Source organism: Acinonyx jubatus, chromosome C2, assembly GCF_027475565.1.
Source record: "Acinonyx jubatus isolate Ajub_Pintada_27869175 chromosome C2, VMU_Ajub_asm_v1.0, whole genome shotgun sequence".
Lineage (NCBI taxonomy): Eukaryota > Metazoa > Chordata > Mammalia > Carnivora > Felidae > Acinonyx > Acinonyx jubatus.
Window position 1 is genome coordinate 34,320,035 of NC_069384.1, and position 23,642 is coordinate 34,343,676.

At 37.6% G+C, this 23,642-nt stretch overlaps 1 protein-coding gene and 1 long non-coding RNA gene across 3 annotated transcripts in view; one reads left to right on the forward strand and one right to left on the reverse strand.

The window, feature by feature from the left end:
• The window catches only part of GBE1 (1,4-alpha-glucan branching enzyme 1), a 277,101-nt gene extending 267,254 nt beyond the window's left edge, over window positions 1-9,847 (reverse strand). Inside the window, exon 1 of one of the 2 annotated variants that reach the window (XM_053220694.1) lies at window positions 9,546-9,847. In XM_053220694.1, coding sequence (XP_053076669.1) covers window positions 9,546-9,679 — 134 coding nt within the window. In that variant the 5' untranslated portion in view covers window positions 9,680-9,847. The remainder of the gene's footprint in view (window positions 1-9,545) is intronic. The other variant, XM_053220693.1, reaches the window with a different exon arrangement.
• Window positions 9,848-9,862: 15 nt separating this feature from the next.
• The window catches only part of LOC106984282 (uncharacterized), a 60,076-nt gene continuing 46,296 nt past the window's right edge, over window positions 9,863-23,642 (forward strand). Inside the window, exons 1-2 of the long non-coding RNA XR_001431665.3 lie at window positions 9,863-11,119; window positions 12,963-13,090. This is a non-coding gene — a long non-coding RNA (uncharacterized LOC106984282). The remainder of the gene's footprint in view (window positions 11,120-12,962; window positions 13,091-23,642) is intronic.

Consider the following 23,642-nt stretch of genomic DNA (forward strand, 5'->3'; position numbering starts at 1 on the left):
CTCATGATCTACAAATAATAGTACAGAAAAAGCATAGATACTAGGCCTATAACCTCTTAGGAGAGAAAGTTAATATGACTCTGGACACAGCAATGGTCTTCTATTCTGACAACAAAGAGGAATCACACTCTTCCACAAATCGCTCTTTAGTCCTATTACCAAAGACAAAACCCTAACCTTGCCTATGATGATAAAATCCTATATTTATATGAAAAGTCCATGCTAGGTATGTTGTGAAGAACAACAGTAACAAGCTTTCAAAAGAAAAGCATAGGAAGGTATAAGATTAAAGCCCCATAAACATGCAAGCCGTTAGATAATAAATGACAATTCATGTTTTAAAGATTGAGCATAAATTGACATCTTTAACTTTCTTTCTAACCTCACAAATACTATATTCTCCAAAAGACTTGAAGATATATCAGATCATTTTGTTTGCCATGTTTTAATGTTTATTTATTTATTTATGAGAGCAAGAGAGTGTGCATGCATGTGCATGAATGGGAGAGGGGCAGAGAGAGGGAAAGGGAGAATCCAAAACAGTCTCCATGCTGTCAGCACAGAGACCCACACAGGGCTCGATCTCATGATTCATGAGATCATGACCTGAGCCATATCAAGAGTCAGACACTTAACTGACTGAGACACCCAGGCACTCCAGTCAGATCATTTTTTCATGAGCCCAAGAATATATATATATATATATATATATATTATTAGTAATTGATAAACTCATTTCCTCTCAAAATACTCATACTTTTTAAGAGTAAAATATCTGTGAAATTAAAAGGAAAAGATGGTGGTGTTCCCAAGTCTTGAGGCCAGCTGAGGGCACCTAATCAGCTCATCTGGGGCCAGAGCAGTCAAAAGTCTCTACATTCCCCTAAGAAAATAATCCAGAAAAATACAGATCAGGTTTAGAAAAGTGAAAGCCATGACTCAGGGGTTGGTGATATTGAGGATAGCTGTAGACTTTTCTTGGGAGAAATGAAAACACCCGGGTTCTCTTCAGAGGGTTTTATACACAGATGTGATATTAGGGAACTACAACACAGTCTCATTGGGTCTTTTCATCTTTAGGCAGAAATAGTGTCCTTTTTGGAGCAAAGGACAGAGCTCTGGGATGTTCTGATAGGTGAGGCCAAAGGACTTTTCTCAGGAAGGTGTATAACTAAAAGCCTTGAGTATCTAGGCTCACTTTCAGTCAAGCAAGATCATGGAACAGTTCTGATCAATAATTTGTAAACTGAAAGATGTAGATAAAGTTTATAGGAAAATTGACGTATGCTTGGTTAAAATGGACAGAGTAAGCGGGCATGAACGTGTGGGCCTAGATGCACCCAGCCATCTTCTAAGCATAAGAATATAAAGACTATGTGCTAAAGATAATAGAGCAGAAAGATAAAGGATGGGTCAATGCTAAGGCCCAAACCATTCATCTTCACTTTCTTTGTGAGAAATACAAATTTCTATTTTAATTACGCAGTCTGTGGGATTTTCTGTTAATTGAAAGTATGCTGAGTTTTCTGTTACATAGACCTAAATGCATAACTGGTTTTATTATGTTTCTGTAACAAAGCATGTACCTGTATCATGCAGTTATTCATAATTAAATATAACCTGTGGCTAGTTATTTATAATTTATGAAAATGAAAATAAATTAGATTGAGGATATTGAGTAACACATGATTTCACTGGTAAAAGAAATATTTAATTCTCACTTGATAAATATTTGGAAAACTTCAAGGTTACCTATATAAGAAGTGTATCTGTTACCTATACCAAGAAGTGTATACTTTGTTTCTGATTATTATATTTTAGATTTCAGACCTACAACACATACCCAGAGACTATGACTCATTGTAATTTCTATTCCGTGGATCTACCAAGACACCCATGAATATTCCATTTCTCTGTTTTACATATCTCATTGTAAAATCAAACATATTGAAAATAACTGAAATCATCAAATAAAGAGAAAGCACAAGGAAAGATACTGAATTTAAATTTTATTCTTATTAATAGATTATGTTAAGATTCTACTGAAAAATTCTTTCATTTTCAAGCTTTTAAGCTGCTATTATATATATTTTTTTCTCATTTTCAAAGTTATTCCTGCGTATCGGTAAACTTGATATGACCACTCTTCCAGCCATCCAGAGTTCAAGACGAAGAAAATTCCTACAGTTGTTTGATGCCCAAGAATATGAACAGTTAGCAGTCAGATGAAAGAAGAGAAAAGATGGAAAAGGAAGATCAAAAGAAGGGTGATTCTGAGCCTCTGCAGGCTAGCATTTACCTCTCTCTCTAAAGAAAGTTTTATGCTCATTATATCCTGGAATTATCTTGCCTTCAGCTTAAACAGGCAATTGCATTATTTCCTCTCCAAATGAAGGATCAAAGTTTAAACATATTCCTTTCCTTGTATACGAGATTATGATTAAAATTACCACCTCCTCACCTCATTCACATAATGGCTCTACTGGGAAAAAGAAGGAAGTCCCTAAAGTAAAGATGCCATCCAACAAAATGAAGAGTTGTGGAGAATTTCTGGTCGTATTATTTACCTGATAGTTGATTTCAGGATACAGCATTAAAAAAGCTAGCAATAAGATCTTTTGAAAATAATATCCTAGTGAATATTTAAGATGGAAGGCTATTTTGCTTACAATATTATCATCATCAAATAACTATCATTTCTTTACAGAAGATCTTTAATATACTTCTAGTCCTCAAGACACTCCTAGAAGGTAGGTCCCGTCCATATTTTACAGAAAACGAAATTGAGGTTCACAGAGGTTGATTAATTTGCCCTCAGATTCAAAGCTCTTAGGACACATGAGAGTTCAAGTTCAAGCTTCATCTTGCTCTTATACTTTGCAACACATACACAGCAATATTTTTATATACTTTCCCCTTTTACATATTAGGAAACTAAATTTAGAATCTAAATTATTCTAATCATTTAAACATCAGAAAACAATCAGGTTTTACAAGTTAGTCACTATAACTTAAACAGTATCAAATAAGATGCAACATAATTGCATAATAAATTAAGGAATGTAGATTGTATAATAATGTATGCTTACTGTGGAGTTTTACCTCTTATTCATGTATTTAGTTCCTGTTACTCTAAACACAAAACAGAAATATGCTGCTTTTGGTTGTTAAACACAAAAGAACCCTGGATTCAAAACAGTGGTAAGCATCTACTGATGGGTAGACATCACAAGAAGAGAATGTACTTGTTAGTAAAAAATAAACTTACTTTAGAAGGAACTGGTAGCAGCAATTCTCTCGAATGAAAACACTTTCACGTTTTCTTTTAATATCCATAAATGTATAATTGAAGTTTAATAAATGCTTTCAAATAACAGCAGTATGGTATTCTTATCAGTCTAAAACTATAGTACATTTCACTGGGACTATATTAAAATCTCGCTGACTAACTAGGGCCAGCTTGGTAGGAGCCGAACGGAATCCTCTAAGAAGTTATCACATCAAGAGTCATTTCCCAGGAGGTGTTACAGCAGGCACCAGAGTCTACCCAAATGCTCCACCAAGTCATTTTAAGGCACTTTGAAAATGAAAAGAGGTCAAAGCCTCTTGCCCATCACTGTAGAAAATTCAGGAGTAACTCTGGAGTTAGTATAGATCTCAGCTGCAAAGGGCAAATAAATCTACTAGTACAGAAGAGTGAGCCAGATACATCTTGTAATCTTCAGATTTATCCCTGCCTTCTAGAATCACTGACATTTGACTTTCTTCAGAGCCAATAACTTGGCCAGGCACTGAGAAAAAAGTGCACCATGCAGCTATGATATAAAACTTCTATGCTGTGAGAATCAATTTGGTGTGGCTGCTGATACACAAATCCAAAGCACTTTCCAACTCTGATTAGCTACCAGTGTAAAAACTAACTTCATTTCTAACAAAATAGAGATGTTCACTGTAATTGTAATGCTTAGTATACTTGGGGTCACAAAAACCTCTCCTCCATTCTTAGGCACACAATTTCACATCAGGCTTTCTCAAATTGAATATCCCTTCAGTGATTAAACCTTTAGTCTCTGTGTTGGGGCACCTGGGTGATTCAGTCGGTTAAGCATCTGAGTCTTGATTTTGGTTCAGGTCATGATCTCACAGTTCATGGGATGGAGCCCCAAGATGACAGCGCAGAGCCTGCTTAGAATTCTCTCTCTCTCTCTTTCTGCCCACCCCCCCCCCCCCCGATCACACGAGCACACGCTCTCTCCAAATAAATAAATTGAAAAAAAAAACAAAAACAAAAAAAACAAAAAACTTTACTCTTTGTGGAAGTATCTAATTCATAATGATTTTCTTCATTTTCCCCAGTTACCTTTAGCTCTTTACTTGAACATGTATTTCCCCTTTCCCCCAGATTGTCATACATAATCCCCTGGTAACTGCTGCTGCTTCTCTCTTTATCCTAGCATTCCCAACAATTTTTAGCTTAAGGTAAGTTGACTGAGACTCATTGGTATAAAAAAGGGAAAAATATGGGGTGCCTGGGTGGCTCAGTTGGTTAAGCATCCAACTTTGGCTCACAGTTTGTGAGTTCAAGCCCTGCATCGGGCTCTGGGCTGACAGCTCGGAGCCTAGAGCCTTCTTCAGATTCTGTGTCTCCTCTCTGCCTCCCTGCTGCACGCATCTCTCTCTCTCTCTCTCTCTCTCTCTCTCTCTCACTTTTCAAAATAACATTAGATAAAAAAAAAAGAAAGAAACGAAAAATAAATAGAGCAGACACATCATTAAATCTATATGTTTCTGTAGTCAGTATGTTTCTACAGATTGAGAATAGTAAACAAACAAACAAAAAACAATACAGGAAAAGTGCCCACCCAAGGGAGTCAACAATCTAGTGGGGGTACAAAAGAGCAGAAAGACAACTATATTACAGTGGATGAGCATCTTTAAGATGAGGGTGTTCAAGATGGTAGACAAGAAATGAGGCTCCTTACCTAGCCTGGAAAAAGGTGTAAGGATAGGGTGAAGTCAGGGAAGGTATACCTCTAAGCTGTTTCCAGAGGCACATATAGGAGGATATAAGGCAGAAGCAAAGTATGCATAAAACAGAACAAACAGCATGTACAGCTGGAAATATGTCTAGACCAAAACATTTGGCTTCCAACACAGACTACTCTGGACAACCTCAAACTGATATCCTTTATAAACATGTGTTAGAAGATCTATTTAATGGAATAGAGGGTTATATTAATAAAGAATGTGTAAAAGGGTTCACTTATTAATTCATTTCCACTAAACTAAAGGAGTCATTTCTGATAAAGATCAAAAACGTTTCCAGTTCTTAATCTCCTTTGCCAATTATTCAGTGATTTTCCTAGACCCCTAACTTCTTGTGAACACACACAAATGAAAATCTTCAACATTAAAAAGGAGTACATGTGTGAAAAAGATAGCATGTTTTCAATTGATTCTAGTGATATTTTAGTACCCCTTGTGGAATGGCCATCAGACATCTCAGCTGCCTCTCTATCCCTAGGCTCCCTCTGGTAACACAGAACAGAATGAGAAGGAAGGTCCAAAGATGAGTCTCAAAAGGTAGACAGAGACCATATGATATAGAATCTTGTACATCATGAGAAGTCTGTGTTATACCATAAAAGCTATGGGGAATTGAAAAAAAAATTGAAAAAAGGCAAGAACTATAAGGCTATTTTTGTAAACCAGGCTAGAGAGGCTACTACCACCTTGAGTAGGATGATGGCAGTAGGACTGTAGAGTTGGCATATAGTTGAAAAACAGGAGCCATCATTGATTAGACTTGGAGATAAGAAGAAAGAGAAGGTGAGAATTAAGGTTAAGTTTTAAGTCTTAGGCTTGAGCAGTTAGTAGATAAGGATACCACACACAGGGACAGGGTATAAGGGACAAACGTTTGGATTGAAAAACCCTAAGTTTGGCTTTACGCATGTTGAGTTTTACTTCTAGGACATCAAAATGTAGGTATTTATAAATACGACCAAACACTCATATGAGGACTTTAAGACAGAACAGATGAACTCAAGGGAAGGGAAGCAAAAATAATATAAAAACAGGGAGACAAAACACAAAAGACTCAATATAGAGAACAAACAGAGGGCTACTGGAGGGGTTGTGGGAGGGGGGATGGGCTAACTGGGTAAGAGGCATTAAGGAATCTACTCCTGAAATCATTGTTGCACTATATGCTAACTAATTTGGGTGTAAATTAAAAAAATAAGAAAATTAAAAATAAATAAATAAATAAATAAATCGATAGATAAATAAGACCGAGACCAGGAGAGAGACTGGGGGCTGAAGATAGATGTGGGCAGTGTCAGTACATAGATGGAATACATGGATGGAGGAGAATGTTTAAGGAAAGTATATAAAGTAGAAACACATAAAAGGACCTAGGGAAGAGTCCTGAGAATCTCTTGTGTTAAATAATCAGAAAGAGATAGAGGAAAAACCATCAGATGTAATAGAGGAAAAGCAAAAGATTTTCATGTCTTCAAGAAGTGGCCCAAAATGTCCAATGCTAGAGATAAAGAGGAAAGAGGTATCTGCTAAATTAGCAAAAAGTCATTGTTCATGAACTTGTTGTAAAAGGTTCTAGAAAGAAAGATTAATCCCACCCGCAGTACTACTAACCCATGTAAACTTAAGCCAAGCATTTGACCAAATCTTGGGTTCTTCATCTTTAAGACAGGAAAAGCAAAATTCTTCCTGCCTCATGGTTTTGTTATCAGGATTAAATTAAAATCTGAAAATATTCTATAAACTTTAAACAGAGGGTATAGATAAGTGTTACTGCAACTGTGTTGATCTTCAAGCTGTTCACAAATGTCACTTTTATGTTTCACACACAAGGCTCAAAAGTCACATTTGACTTACACTGGCCGATCTAATGTATCAGCAGAAGTGACCCACTCATAGACAAAAGCTGTAAGAAAAGATACATAGTTCAACATGTCCCCTACAGCAAACATTATAGAAGCATGTTTCAAAACGAAGACTTCATCATCCTAAATTCTTGAGTGATTGCCACAAGGAGAGCCTGACTCATGTTAGCATGTAATATTGGCACAATTAAATGCTATTCTTTAAAACACTAAGATTTTGCAATTACACCACTGCAACTAATTGCAGTATAAATGACAGGTGAAAAAAGCAGGAAAGCCGAGAGGAAAATCCCATCTTAGGAGGTAATCAATGAGACATTATAGGGGCTATCACACACACTAATGAACTAATTTTTATTTCATGTAACAGAGTAATTCACTAATCCTCACACTGGATCCAACATTCTTACAGTTACAGAAAAGGTAAACAAGAACAACAAATGCACATAACAGAATTTCTGATGAAGATACTTTGGTTGAGAAAAGATGAGACAGCGCATCAATGAAAAGAAACTGACTCCCCCATCACCATTCCTAAACACTGTTGTTTGTACCCTAAATTTTCTGCACTCCTCAGTAAGTTCTACTTTGCACTTGAATGTTTGACTGGTTGTATATTTGTGTTAGGCCAAAGACAAAATGCGCCAGTGGGTTATTAGAAATAAACAGAGAATAGATAAAGTAACCAGAAGCAAACTTCATGAGGGAAGGATGTTTTATTCTTCAAATGTTAGCAGTAAAAGTTACTACTGCCAAATGCCAAATGACTATTTGATATGCCTAAATGGAACATGTGTGCTGGAAAATGGCAATTACTCCAAACCAAGACCAGAAGTAGAATCCAGGTCAGAGGAGGCACAAGGGCCCAGTGGACCAGCCTTTTCACCAAGAATAGTGGTTTGCCCCCACTTTTCTTTATTGTGGCCTTTGTCTCTCTCATTAGTTTTGACAAACCATGAAAGAGCATCATAACTGCTTCAGTCCCAATGGAGTTGAAGTCAATTACATGACAAGGGATGTTTGTCTGCTGTGATCATTTTTTTTTTAAAGGAGGTGGGGGAACAAAACAAAACATTCCCACAACTCTCTCCTAGAAAGGTCTTAAGTGCCATTTACAAAGCATACAAATAAATTAAGTATCATCATCAATAAACACATCAAAAAAGTCTGACCACCATCTCTTTGCTCTAAAATTTTTTGACTATTTCTAAATCAAATTCAAGTTTGAACTATGAAGATGATGGACTCAGTGACTTTGAAAGTATAAACTGTAAATACTGAAAGCAATTTCACAAGGCTGCATAAGGTTCCAATCATCTGATCAACCGAGCGACAGCTCAAGGTGACTACTTTGAGGAGGACTCATTCCTTAGGGTATACAAGCTCTGGAATGAGATGTTGTATTGAACTAGGCACCTCTTATTTTTTGTTCTTAGGGACCCCTTATGAAACAGTTACTGGATTGAATGCAGGTAGTAGGTGACAATGCCAAGTCATGAACCTAAGTGGTTTTTTTTTGTTTGTTTTTTTGTTTTTTTTTTTCCAAATTCCAAATCAAACCTGTTTCATTACCCCCAACACTGCTTCTTGGCCATAACTAAATGGCTGTTTTCTATTACTTGAAAATTCGACCATGCGTATTCTGTTGCCATGGTAGTTTTTGCCCTGGAGTCTCTCGGCTAAAAGGGCTGAAACCACAAATCACAATGTGCTTATCTCACAAATGAAACTACTATAACTAGTATGACAACTATTTCAATCTTACAAACTATACCTTCGAAGTTGAGCTGCCTACTAGAATTATTATCCCGGCAACTCAATTGTGCTAAACCAATGTACTGTAGGATGTTAGGAGACAAACTGAAGCTAAAGCCCCTAAACGGGCCTCCAGAAGTTTGGCTCTCCTGGCCTTTGTCCCTCTTCGGGGTGGCAATGCCAAACACGGGCAAACTTTGCTGACAAATGTCGCTGTAAGTTTCCTCTTCAATGTGGGCCCACGGAGGGTAAATAAAGTGTCCAAGGTAACGTTTCATCTTCTCTGAAAGGAAATATTAACAAGGAGCAAGAGCTGCGTGAGAGAATCGTGGATATAAAATCACAATATTTGCAATGAAATAAACGAAATTGTAAACGCACGATTACACACGCCGAGTGTTACGCACACGCTAATTCACAGTACAACTCTGTTGAATGGAAAGGTCACAAAACCTGCAGTGGCTTTGCCTCCCTCAGTATCCGCACCTGAGGAAATCACTGCTGGGAGCCAAAGCACGTACTCAATGGCGCACACCCGCTGGTTCGAAAGGAAAGGAGAGGGGATGAGGCAAGTTTATTCCGCGCTTCTAAGTCTAGTCCGAGGACCAGAGTTGTCATCAACCCACCACTCCGCAAGACACAGGACCCAGCGAAGTCACCCCGACGCCCACCATACAAAGCGGCTACCCTCCAAGGTCGGGGGCGGGCCAGCGCAGGGCGGAGCGGGGCTGAGAGGCGGGCCCGGAAGGGGGCGGGACCTGCACGCACCCAGCAGAGGGGCGGTTCGACCCCGGAGCCCGCGCTGGGAAGGCAGCCAGTCCCACTCTGAGGAGAGAGGGGGGGATGGGGAGGGGGAGAGCCCTGAGCGGTATCAGGCGGTACCTGTGCTGGAAGTCCAGGGCGAAGGGCTTCAGGTACGGGTCGAGCTCCAGAAGTCGGGCCAGTTCCGGCACATCCGCCAGGGCTGCAGCCAGCGCCGCCTCGGAGCACTCGCCCCGAGCCACCGGAGCCGCCATCTTCTGCTGCAGCCCGAGTAGCCGAGCCCGAGTGGGTCGATTGGAACCTGAGCGGGAACTGGAGCTCTAGTTGGAAGGAAGGCGGCGAAGGCGGAGTCGGAGGAAGCTGAGGCGAGCTTCGGAGTCCCGGGGCCCTTTATAGCCGGAGAGAACGGCCGCCTGCCTCCCCTCCCTCCACCCCCCCCCCGCCCGTTGGGGCGGAGCGGGACCCGTGGTGATTCCCGGACTCTCGTCCGGAGCCGGGGGCGGGGTCGGCGGCGAGGTGCCGAGGGACCTCTGCCCTCCCGCCGCTAGCACCTGAAGGCCGCAGAGACCTGCCCTTTCCTCCCCAGCCTTTTTCCCCCCCGCGGGACTGAGGCCATCCTGGCAGGCGGGTCCCGAGCCGAGGTAGCTCTGCCTTGCCCTCCCTAACCTCACCCGTATTTGGCTCCAGAGTTAGCCAGCCCTCAGCTTTTCTTCCTTTAATCAACTCCCACTGGCGGCATCCTTTTCAAATATGATGCCTGCTTTTCTTGAAGGCGACCTTCTCAAAGTTCTGAGAATTTCTTGTTAGGGCGGTATTGCAGACAGATTAAAAAAAAAAAAAAATCACAGTAAGGAAAGGGAACAGTCAGTATGGACATAGTAATACCTGGGAGGATCTTCACACCACTGCCTAACCAGAACGCCTGTAGATTTTTCCAGTCTCATGAATTAACCAAAAAAGTCCCGATTCTGGAATCATCCCACGAATACTGTGATCTGCTGGGACTATTCTCTGGGTTGCCAATGGCTGAGAATTGAAACCATGTCAAGAACTTTGCCCATTTCTCATACCTCAAAAACAAACAGAATAGAAAGGAGAAAGAAAGAAAAAAAAAAAGACCTTTTTGTCTGTGTTCATAATTGCAACAAACGTTTCTCAACGATTGAACTATCCTTGATGAGACAAATAGTATTATAGAGAAAAATGTTAAATTGGACTTCAGCTGTACCCCTTATTGGTGAAGTGCTTGTGCAAGAAATCTCTTTTCCTCTTGGCTTGTGAATGGGGGACCCTACGTAAACTTCCCCAGTGGGAACTTCTGTTTCTCCATACCGGTTAACTGGCTTGTCAACGATTCTGTTTTGAGAACACAATTTTATGTACATCCAGAGAATTGGACCCACCAACCCAGAAGTTTTCAAACTGCTTTGAACCTAGGAACTGGAGAGACTGGAGGATCTCTTTCCCAGTTAAGATTTGGGTGTGGAGAATCCTAGGGACTATGGAGAAGGAAGAGTGTGGATCATCACTGGCCTTGAATTTTAAAACATTCAAAACATTTTTTGTGCAGGCATTAATAACAGACTTGATGAGAGATATCTAGCAACCGAGGACCTCAGAGTGAAAGAGTGAGGAATCTGACAACCTTCAGAAAGGCATGTCTTAATTTTCCATGAAGATGGCAACTTGCAAATGTTAGTAAAATAGAAAACGCTGTAAAACGACACTATAAACTCAGAAGCAGGACACCCAATAGATGCACAAATCTGTATCTCCAATCCTAACCTTTTCTCAGAAATCCAGGTTCGTATCACTATCTGCCTACTGAAATTTCCATTTAGCTGGCCAGAAGACCTAAGCCAACTATCTCCAAAATATACCCTAACGCAGTCTTCTCATCCTTTGTTGGGTCACTCTTAACAGGAGCAGCCTCTCCTTTGGACTAACACATCTAGCCCATTTCTTCCATCTAACCCACATCTCTTCCATTTTTTGTCCCTTCTAATCCATTCACTAGTGTTTGTCAAGCTTTAAATGTGCATATGAATCGCCTGGGGATGTTGTTAACGGCACTTAGTCTCATTCAGTTCTGGGTGGTGCCTCAGATTCTGCAATTGTTTCAAGCTCAGAGGTGATGCTGCTGTTCCCGACTGGGGGTGGGGTTTGAGTTGTAAGGCTCTACACAAGAATAAATCAAACAACTTAAATGACATGCTGATTCACTCCAAGTTAAACATAAACTTCTTACCATTCCCTAACTAGGCTTCTTAATCTGGTCCCTATCTTTCCACCACTTTTCTCATCACCTTTTCTCATCTTTTCTGGCTCTACTATTCTGTAGAAATAGACTTTCCTGGGACTCACTCAGCACTTTGTAGCCTCTGAGACTTTTTATTTGTCCTTCTCTCTGTTGGGAATTCTCTTCATGACTCAGCCAAACATAACTGATTTCTTCCCAGCATTCCTTGAGATCTCAACATAAATGTCCACTCATCTTAAGCCTCTGCTTCCACTAAAACTTCAGTGTCTGTTAGAGCATGTTCTCTCCTACACAACAATTAACAAAACTTAGGTGTTTCTTTTTCTCTTTTATGTATTGGTCTCCCCCTTTAGAATATAAACTCCAAGAGAGCAGATACCTATTCTCTCTTACTCACTATTGAACAAGTATTTAATGAAGTCCCATGTTGTCAACCCGTTCAGTTTCCTGGGTGCTGGGATTAAATTGTAAACAAGACGAGTTCCAGTTGTCATAAAGCTCACACGAAGTGGAGTGTTGTGTGCTTGTCAATTAACATATAAGAAATACTTCTCAAAGCACAAAATGCCCAATAATAAATGCACTGTAGAGAATTAAAGTTAAGCAATAATGTCTGCTTTAGTTCTCGTGGTTAAGGAGGGCCATTCAGAACTGACATTGAAGCTGAAGTGTGTAATGATGGGGAAGAAGCCATGAGACAAAGAACATTGCCAGTAAAGAGTTTGTGCAATGGGGAATGACTTTAGTCACAGAAAGAGACAATTCTAGTGTACCTGTTACATAGTGAGAAGAATACCAAGAAGTAAGGTGTGAGAGCTAGACAGCTGTTTGATCATATAGGGCCTCTAATTTAAGTATGATAGGATGCTGTTGAAGGGTTTTGAGCAGAAAACTGATTTAATTTGATTTACATTAAAAAAAATATTTTCTCTATGGAAAATGGATTACAGGGATAACAAGAACGGAAGCAGAGAGACTATTAGGATGCCACTGCAGTGCCTAATTAGATATATATTCCTTTAAATTTATCCATTAAAATGTTCTAAAACTGGATGAGGCAAAGGTTACGTAATTCTATAAGTTTACCCAAAAATCATTAAAGTATACACTTAAAACAGGTGAATTTTATGGTGTAAACTGCACTCCATAAAGCTAGTTTAAAACTTTCTTTTACATAAGACTGTAAGAATCTCCTTACAGTGTATATAATAGCTAGCAAGTTTTGGTATCCCAGTCTCCAAACTAATATGCATTTATTTCTGGATTAAATTCTGCAGAGGCAGTAGCCAACTAAACTGCCCCTCTCCCACCTTGTGAAGCCTTTCAGAGGACCCTGGAGGAACAGATTGTCATTTTGTCTTCAGACTTGTTCACCATCTAACCTCTCTATTTAGACTGCCAAATGGTGAGTGTTCAATGTGATGCTGGTTGTCACTGCCTGAAAATCAGAGTTAAGCAAACAACTTTTTTTCAAGGGCAGTATGTAATAGTTTTTAGATGATCATGATTTTCAATTACTTTTGTGGTTTTGTCCTTATAAGTTGGGTGAGAATCAGTGACCTAAAAGTGAAAGGCTCTAACTTTTGTGACACATCCCCTAAGTATCTGGTCCCCTCCATTAGAACTTAAACAGGGGCACCTGGGTGCTCAGTCAGTTGAATGTCTGACTTTCAGCTCAGGTCATGATCCCATGCTTCATGAGTTTCAGCCCTGGGTCAAAGCCCTGGGTTGGGCTCTATGCTGTCATCACACAGCCTGGAACCTGCTTCAGGTTCTGTGTCTCCCTCTCTCTCTCTACCCCTCCCCTGCCCATGCTCTGTCTCTCTGTCTCTTAAAAGTAATGTATACATAGATATATGCATATATACATACATAATATATATGTATATATTAAAAAAAAAGAACCTAAACAATTTTCCTTGGTCTCAGACTTATCCAAACAAAATGGCAGTTTTTATTTCATTCAAATTACAGGCTTCCTTTAGGCCTTTATATTATATCTCTAGTGATTATTTTATATATTTGGAATTTTCAGTACTTCTCAATTGTTCCTTATTTGAAAATTTTGCAAACTTTTTAGGCATAAAATCTTGTAAGAAAGGATCAGATACCTGAGTTCATCTTACTGGACTTATTCTGAAAGAAGACTATAGTGGTTCTTTACAATAATAGCTAATAATAATAACACACTGCTTTCCACAGTCTAGACACTTTTAACCATTATATGGTGGTGGTGGTGGTGTGTGTAAAACCCTTAGTTAACCCTATGATGAAGGTACTTAAAGATGAAGAAAATTGTTTAAGGTAATGCAGCTAGTAAGACTCAGGATTTGAATCCAAATACAGCTTTTACAGTCTGTAGTCAAACAGGATCTGAATCCAGATATACCTTTTGCAGTCTATAATTTTAAGAATTATTTTATCCTGCCTCTCAGAAAGATGAATATGAAGACAAATATGTAGAAGAGTTTTTTTTTAAAGACTTTAAGACCAAAATTAGACAAAATTTAAAACACTGTGCATCTTGCTACTTTACCTGAATGAAACCCAGGTCCCTGGAAAACCTAACTAGTCCACAAAAAAACAAAGAGCTAGGAAATAGGCAAAAAATAAAAAGTCTTTTTACATATAAAATTTAAATCACAAAAGCCCATGGATTACACCCTCATGCAGCTATCATTACTTATTATGGTGCCTTGAATCGTGGCTCCCCAAAATATATGTCCAGGTCCTAATCCCCAGAACCTGTGAAAGTTAACTTATTTGGGAAAAGGGTCTCTGCAGACATAATTAAGCTAAGGATCTTGAGATGAGGAGATCATCCTGGATTATCTACATTATCTGGTTCTTAAATCCAATGACAGTGTCCTTGGAAGAGATCTGCAGAGCAGACACAAGCAGAAGAGGTAAGTGGCCATGAGGGCAGAGATTGGAGTGACACAGACACAAGTCAAAGGTCAGTAGGCTCCAGAAGCTGAAAGAGGCAAAAAATAGATTCTCCCCTAGAGCCTCCAGAGGAAATGTGGCCTTGCTGACAACTTGATTTCAGACTACCCATCTCCAAAACTATTAGAGAATATATTTTTGTTATTTAAATCACATGAGAGAAGAACTGCTTTAGGACATTAATTGGCTTATTTATATACCACCTATTCAACAAAGGAATTCAAGGTGGCTAATAAAAATACTTGCAATAAGTAAAACAATACTTGGAAAAAGCAAAAACAAAAAGAATAGAGAAAATCTATGACATTTGAGTTCAGACCTTAGTTCCCAAGTGCCTAGTAGCAAAACCAAAACAGGAAAGATATCAAGTGTTTATAATTCTATAACCTTTGGAGCACCTGGGTGGCTCAGTCAGTTAAGTGTCCATCTTCGGCTCAGGTCATGATCTTGCAGTTCCTGACTTGGAGCCCTGCATCAGGCTCTGTGCTGACAGCTCAGAGCCTGGAGCCTGCTTCAGATTCTGTGTCTCCTTCTCTCTTTGCCCCTCCCCTTCTCTCTCTCTCTCTCTCTCTCTCAAATAAACAAGAAATTAAAAAAAAAAAAATTCTATAAGCTCAAAATTGTGCCTTCTAGTTAGAAATGCCTCCATAAGTGATAGGAATTGAGAAACATTTTGAACCATATACTTGGAAACCAATTTTAGATAAATACGAAGGCCTTCCCAGATTTTTTGTGGACAACAGTATGATAAGACAAGGACACAGACTTAAGAGCCAAGCTGCCTGAGTTTGGATCTCAACTCTCCTGCTCACTAATATGTGATCATGGGAAGTCAATCTCTGTGTTTCAGTTTCCATTTCTACAGGGTGGGAATGATAATAGTATTTGCTTTCATATTGAAAGGATTAAATGACTTAATACATATAAGATATTTAAAACTGGACATAGCATATAATAATCACTTAATAAGTGGTAACATATTTCTGCACAAGCAATACTATAGCAAAGAAGAGTAATGTTTTTCATATACAATGCTCTCCAATAACCTAGATTAGTACAAAAGTAAGAAAGCGTTAAGATCTTGAGGATAGTTCACACATACAGGGGGAATGAATATAACATCACTGAAACCTGACTTGGAATGTGATGGACACTAACACTGAGTCGCACTTTTCAAAAGGAAGCCTCTGATCAGAGACCAATATGTTCCATACATCAGTGCTGGTAAACAAATGTCTGTGACCTATCCACAAACAAAAAATACAGAAATCAGGAAAACATGTTTAGAAAGTTCAATATCAGTTTGAAAAATATAATCATAAGAAATTGGGCTTTATATTTGGTATTTAAATTTTTTTTATTTCTTTAGAAAAATATCCTAGTTGTATTGTATGAAGCTTTCAATCCATGACTGATTACAGGGGAAAAAAAAGAAAAAAACTTTCCTTTGATTAGCCTTGTGCTATATACAACCAGAACCATTCTCAGAAAATCCTTTATCTGTGCAAATGCCCCAATGGGTACATACTAGACACTCCCAAATTCTCAGTAAACAAAACAAAACAAAAACAGAATAGGAATTGGAACTGACTTGGAACATTTTAATGAAATTATACTTATTTTACATATTCAAAGTCAAAGCTAAATTATTCAAGTAGAGCCAATCTATTGAAACTGCATTGTAAAATAACCATGCCGAATTATTTAGAGACAAAAGACAAACTGTGAAGTATGAGAAAATTGACTAAAATAGGACCCTGTTATTTTTTTTTTAGGTAGAAATGTCTTCAAAGTTGCATAGGTTGAGCCAACTGACAATAAAGAAATAGGCAATGGATGACTCAAAAAACTATAAAAATGTCCATTTACTATACAAAATAATCTGGGTGCTTTACTACAAACCCAACCATGCTGTATTCTTCAGGACATGAAATTCTAACATTCATATGTTAATTTTTCACACTTTGGACTTTGAATACAGCCAAATTCTGGTCTCAGCTCTATCATTTATGAGCCATATGACCTTGGGCAAGTCACTTTTAGAAACTGTTTCATTTTCTATAATATAGATATAATAGAACTTGTCATTGGGAAGATATGACATTAAAACGATATCAAGACCATGACAAGAAGGATAGCAGACCAGGGTAACTCAGTTAATTCAGACGGGAGGAGGCAGAGTTGTGCTATTGTGGCTGTGTCTAATGAAAGTCAGGGCAGGTAATCTTACCCAACTCTGCCTTCACTCCAGTAGGATTTAGTGCAATGCTGTAATTGCCCCCACTTAAAAGACAAAGAGCTCTGATAATTTTGAGGTGAGTGAGTTGTAATTATAATGGATTGTAATGCTTTAGAATACTGCTTCTGTTAAAATTGATGACAATCATCTTAAAAATGAACTTTTGCAATATTACATTTCTAAGTCCCATATTGCCTATACTGTGTTTTTACTCAAGAGAATTACCTTTAAAACTACACTATTGGAGAAAAAAGGAAGCTAACCTAAATAAAATTCAGAAAATACTGTTTTGACTAGATTCTTGAAGGCTAAAAACAAAAAGAATTGTACGTAAACACTATATTCTAGTTGATAAATTTATTTTTCACAGCAGTATGGAATAAGTATTCTAAAGCTACTCTGCATGTATACTGCAATTGGTTGAGCAAATAAGTAAATAAATTATAGATAATGGGAGCCGGATCTCATTGTGTCAGAAATAGAAGCTACAAATAAGCAATGGGGGAAGGGGAGAATAAACCCTGTGGTTCTGAAGTTAAAGTCAGAGATAGTGAAATGAACTCACCTACCCCCTCAAACACACACACACACACAGAGATATTTTTAACATGTATACACATGGATTTGTATTACACATATATTTCTTAGCTCTGTCTGCTGAGAGGACATGAAAGCAATAACATCACAGTAACAACAAGCATACCCAGCACCGAGATCTTAGATTCTGAAAACCATTCTCCGACAAAAAGAACCAGGGGTCCTTGGATAAATGGCTGATTCTAGGGCTGGATAGAAAAATCCAAGATAAACCTAGAGAATTTAATAGGACCAGAAGGAGAGTGTTAAAAAGGAGAAGAAAAAGAAGAAAGATGAGGTGGTGGAGGAAGAGGAGGAGGAGACTATGGGATCATGTCAAAAGGGCCCAAGGAGCAGGGTGCCTGGATGGCTCAGTCAATTAAGCATCCAATTCTTGATTTTGGCTTGGGTCAAGATCTCACAGTCATGATCTCATGGTTCACGAAATTGAACCCTGCATCAAGCTCTGCACTGAGCATGGAGCCGCTTAAGATTCTTTCCCTCCCTCTCCCTCTGCCCCACTCCTGCTTGTGCTCTCTCTTTCTCTTTCTCTCTCTCTCTCAAAAAAATATAAATTTAAAAAATAATTTTAAACAATAGAAGGACACAGAAACCAATGTGAGAAAGTTTCTCAAATAGTCAAAGCAGGATCCATTGAGCAGCAAAATAAATATTTAGTATTGGACTGTTAGTAGCATAAGCATACCTCATTTTATTGTACTTCACTTTGTTACACTTCACAGATACTGCATTCTTTGCAGATTGAAAGTCTGTGGCAATCCTGCATCAAGCTAGTTTATTGGCAACATTTTTCTAACAGCATTTGCTCACTTTGTGGCTCTGTGTCACATTTTGGTAATTCTCACAATATTTCAAACTTTTTTTATGATTAATATATTTGTTATGGTGATCTTTGATCAATGGTCTTTGATGTTACTATTATAATTGTTTTGGGGTGCCATGAACCACACCCATATAAAGTGGTGAACTTAACAGATAAATGTGTGTGTTCTGTTTTCTCCATTGACTGGCCATTCCTTATCTGTCTGTCTCTCTTCAGGCCTCTTTATTTCTTGAGACACAACAATATTGAAATTAGGCCAATTAATAGTTCTACAAATGGCCTCTAAGTGTTCAATTGAAAGGAAGAGTCACATGTCTCACTTTAAATCAAAAGCTTGAAATGGTGGGGCGCCTGGGTGGCGCAGTCGGTTAAGCGTCCGACTTCAGCCAGGTCACGATCTCGCGGTCCGGGAGTTCGAGCCCCGCGTCAGGCTCTGGGCTGATGGCTCAGAGCCTGGAGCCTGTTTCCGATTCTGTGTCTCCCTCTCTCTCTGCCCCTCCCCCGTTCATGCTCTGTCTCTCTCTGTCCCAAAAATAAAAATAAACGTTGAAAAAAAAATTAAAAAAAAAAGCTTGAAATAGTTAAGCATAGTAGGGAAGGTGTGTCAAAAGCTGAGCTAAGCCAAAAGTTAGGTATCTTGTGCCAAATAGCCAATTTGTGAATGCAAAGAAAAGGTTCTTGGAGGAAATGTAAAGTGATACCCCAGTGAACACACAAATGATAAGAAAGTGAAACAAATAGCCTATTGCTTATATGGTGACTGTTTTAGTGGTCTGGATAGATCAAACCAGTCACAGTGTTCCCATAAGCCAAATCCTAATCTAGAGAAAGGTCCTAACTTTCTTTAACATTATAAGAGCTGAGAGAGGTAGGAAAGCTGCAGAAGGAAAGTTTGAAGCTACCAGAGGCAGGTTCCTGAAGTTTAAGAAAAGGACCTGTTTCCTTAACATCAAAGTACAAGGTGAAGCAGCAAGTGCTAACATAGAAACTGCAGCAAATCATCCAGAAGATCCAGGTACAATAATTAATGAAGGTGGTTACAGTAAACAATAGATTTTCAATGTATTGAAAAAGATGCTTCTGGTAGAAAAAGATGCCATCTAGGTCTTTCATAGCTAGAGAGAAGTCAATGCCTGGCTTCATATCTTCAAAGGAGAGGCTGACTTCCTTGTTAGGGAGCTAAATGTAGCTGGTGACTTGAAGTTGAAGCCAATGCTCATTTATCATTCTGAAAATCATAGGGTTCTTAAGAATTATGCTAAGTCTATTGTGATTATGATGTATAAAAGGAAAAACAAAGCTTGGATGACAGCACATCTCTTTATGACATGATTTACTAAATATTTTAAGCCTACTATTGAGACCTATTGCTCAGAAAAAAAAAAAAAGAAAGAAAAAAAAGAAAACTATTCCTCTCAAAATATTACTCCTTATCAACAATGCATCTGGTCATCTAAGAGCTCTGATGGAGATGTACAAGGAGATTAATGTTGATTTCATGCCTGCCAATATAAGATCTATTCATGCTTCCAACCCATGGATCAAGGAGTAATTTTGACTTTCAAATCTTACTATTTAAGAGGTGCATTTTTATAAGGCTATCACTGACATAGATAATGATTCTTCTGATGGATCTGGGAAAAATCAATTGGAAACTTTAGGGAAAGGATTCACCATTCTAAATGCCATTAAGAGCATTTGTGACTCAATGGAAAAGGTCAAAATGTCAGCATTAAAAGAAATTGATGCCAATCTTCATGGATGACTTTGAAGGTTCAAGTCTTCAGTGAAAAGAGGTAATCACAGATGTGGTGGAAATGACAAGAGAATTAGAATTAGAAGTGGAACCTGAAAATGTGATTGAGTTGCTGCAATCTTACGATAAAACTTGAACAGATGAGGAATTGCTTCTCATAAATGAACAAAGAAAGTGGTTTCTTCAAATATAATCTACTCCTGGTGAGATAATTTGAAGATTATTGAAATGACAACAAAGGATTTAGAATATTAAATAATCTTAGTTGATATAGCAATAACAGGGTTTGAGGGTTGACTCCAATTTTACAATAAATTCTATTGTGGGGAAAATGCTATCAAACAACATCAATGCCACAGAGAAATTGTTCATGAAAAGAAGAGTCAATGCTGCAAAATTTGTCTTATTTTAGGAAGCTGCCACAGCCACCCCAACCTTAAGTAACCACCACCCTGATCAGTCAGTAACCATCAATATCAAAGCAAGACCCACCAACAGTAAAAAGACTACAACTTACTGAAAATTCACATGATGGTTAACATTTTTAGCAATAAAGTATTTTTGAATTGTCACAGACTTTTTTTTAGCTATAATTCTATTGCACACCTAATAGACTACAGCATAGTGTAAACATAACTTTTGTATGCATTGGGAAACCAAAAAATTCAGTGGACTCACTTTATTGTGATATTGCTTTATTGCAGGAACTAAACCTGCAATATCTCTGAGCTATGCCTGTAATAGTATTTATAACTCAAAGACCAAAGTAAATATTCACAAGTACATCCTAATATACATAATTTATTGACAAAATAATGAGGGAGAAAGGAAAGTGCTTCCTTCAGAAAAATTCTAAATAATTTATTCTCCCTCCAAGAGGTGGAGCTTAATTTTCTTCCACTGGAATGTGTGCTAGACTTTGTTACTTGCTTCAAAATAATAGGTTATGAAACGAGAAAAACAGGAACTTTACAGTGCAGAAACTTGTCAGATTCCACCTTAAGTGAAAAAAATTGACACCACTGGTGATAAGACATGTTATGATATAACCCTTGATAGGGTTTGATAAGAAGCACATTTCACTTCTGATATTCTTCCAAAAAATTTTTAGAACTTCTGATAAGTAAATATCAGATAAAACTGAATCAACGATGGTCTACAAAGCACCTGATGAATATTCTTAAAAATTATGAAGGATGTAGGGCACCTGGGTGGCTCAGTTGGTTAAATGCCAGACTTCAGCTCAGGTCATGATCTCACAGTTTGTGAGTTCAAGCCTCATGTTGGTCTCTGTGCCGACAGCTAGGAACCTGGAGCCTGCTTCAGATTCTGTGTCTCCCTCTCTGTCTCTGCCCCTCCCCTTCTTGCTCTCTGTCTGTCTCTCTCTCTCAAAAATAAATAAACATTAAAAAAAATATGAAGGATGTGAAGAGGAAGGAAAGACTGTGATACTGTCACCAGCTGAAGAAGGCTAAGGATACATGATGACTGAAAGTTAAGTGGTATCCTAGCTCTCTTGATTCAAACTATACTACAAAGCTATATTAATAAAAACAGTATTGTACTTGCTCAAAAACAGATACGTAGATCAATGGAACAGAATAAAGAGCCCAGAAATAAACCCATGCTATATGATCAACCAATCTATGAAAAAGGAGACAAGAACATACAAAGGGTAAAATACAGTCTCTTCAATAAAGTATATTGGGAAAATTAGACAGCTACATGCCAAAGATTGAAACTAGACCACTTTCTTACACCATGTACAAAAATAAACTCATAATGGATTAGTGAAAGACCTTAATGTAAGACCTGAAACTATAAAACTCCTAGGATGAAACATAGGCAATAGATTCTTTGGCATTTGTCCTGTCAATATTGTTTTGGATATGCCTCCTCAGGCAAGAGGAAAAAAAAAAGAAAACACAAATAAATGGGACTACATCAAACTGAAAAGCTTTACACATTGACAGAAACCATCAACAAAACAAAAAAGACAACCTAATGAATGGGAGAAGATACTTGCAAATGATGTATCTAATAAGGAGTTGTTACTGAAAATATAAAAAGAATTCATACAACTCAATAACAGAAACAGCAGTAGCAGCAACAACAAAAATAATGAGCCTGATTAACAAATAGAGGACCTGAATAGACATTTTTCCAAAAAAGACACACAGATGGCCAACAGGAATGTGAAAAGATGTTCCATATCGATAGTCATCAGAGAAACCCAAATCAAAACCAAAGTGAGATACTACCTCACACATGTCACAATGGCCGTTATCAAAAAGATAAGAAATAATAGGTATTGGTGAGGATGTGGATAAAAGGGAACCCTTGTGAACTATTGTGAGAATGTAAATTGGTACAGCCAATATGGAAAACAGTATGGAGATTCCTCAAAAATTTATAGCAATCCAGCAATTCCATTTCTGGGTATTTATCTGAAAAAAAGAAAAGAAAAAACACTAGTTTGAAAAGATATGTATACCCCTATGTTCACTGCAGCATTATTGACAATAGCCAAGATATGGAAGTAATGTGTGCCCATTGATAGATGAATGGCTAAAGACATTGTAGTATATATATGTGTGGTATATATATATATATACACAATTGAATATTACTCAGCCATAAAAATGAATGAAATCTTGCCATTTATGAAAATGTGGTTGGATTTAGAGGCTATTGTGCTAAGTGAAATAACCTAGAGAAAGACAAATAACATATAATTTTGCTTATATGTGTAATCTAAAAAACAAAACAAATATACCAGCAAAACAAAACAGAAACAGACTCATAGATACAGAAAATAAACTAGTAATTGCCAAAGGGGAGATCGGTGGAGGCATGAACAAAATAGGTGAAGGGATTAAGAAAAACAAACTTCTAATTATAAAATAACTTAGTTATAAAATAAATAAGTCACAGGGATATAATGTACAGCAGAGAGAATATAGTCAATAATTTGCAATAACTTTGTGTGGTGTGGCAACAGATAGTAACTAGACCTATAATGATAATCATTTCATAATGTATAAAAATATCATCACTATCTTTTACACCTAAAACTAATGTGATATTGTATGTCAATTTAATTCAATTTAAAAATAAATAAAGATTAATGAAAAAAATATATAGTTCTGACATATAAAAATTTGTGTTTGACATTAATTAGAAGTTCATACACACATATATATGTACATATATACAGTTAAACTGATATCTCCTGGAATGGATCATGGAATTTAAGAATGTGAAATATTAACAAAATCTACAAGTTAGTTAATAGCATTGTACCAGTGTTAATTTCTTGGTTTTAATACATATGTTTGTATAAGATGTTAGCACTGAGAAACTTTCATGAAGGTATATAATAACTCTTTATACTGTCTTTACAATTTTTCCATAAATTAGAAACTATTCCAAAATAATTCCCCTTTAATCTATAATATCTACATTTCTAAAATCTTAACATTTGTTAATTTTGGAGAGAAAATACATACAGGTTTCAAAAACTATTGTCGTATTTATTTTTCTGTAATTTTATTTTTTCTAAAAGAAAAATACTGCAATATTAATTTTCCCCCTTT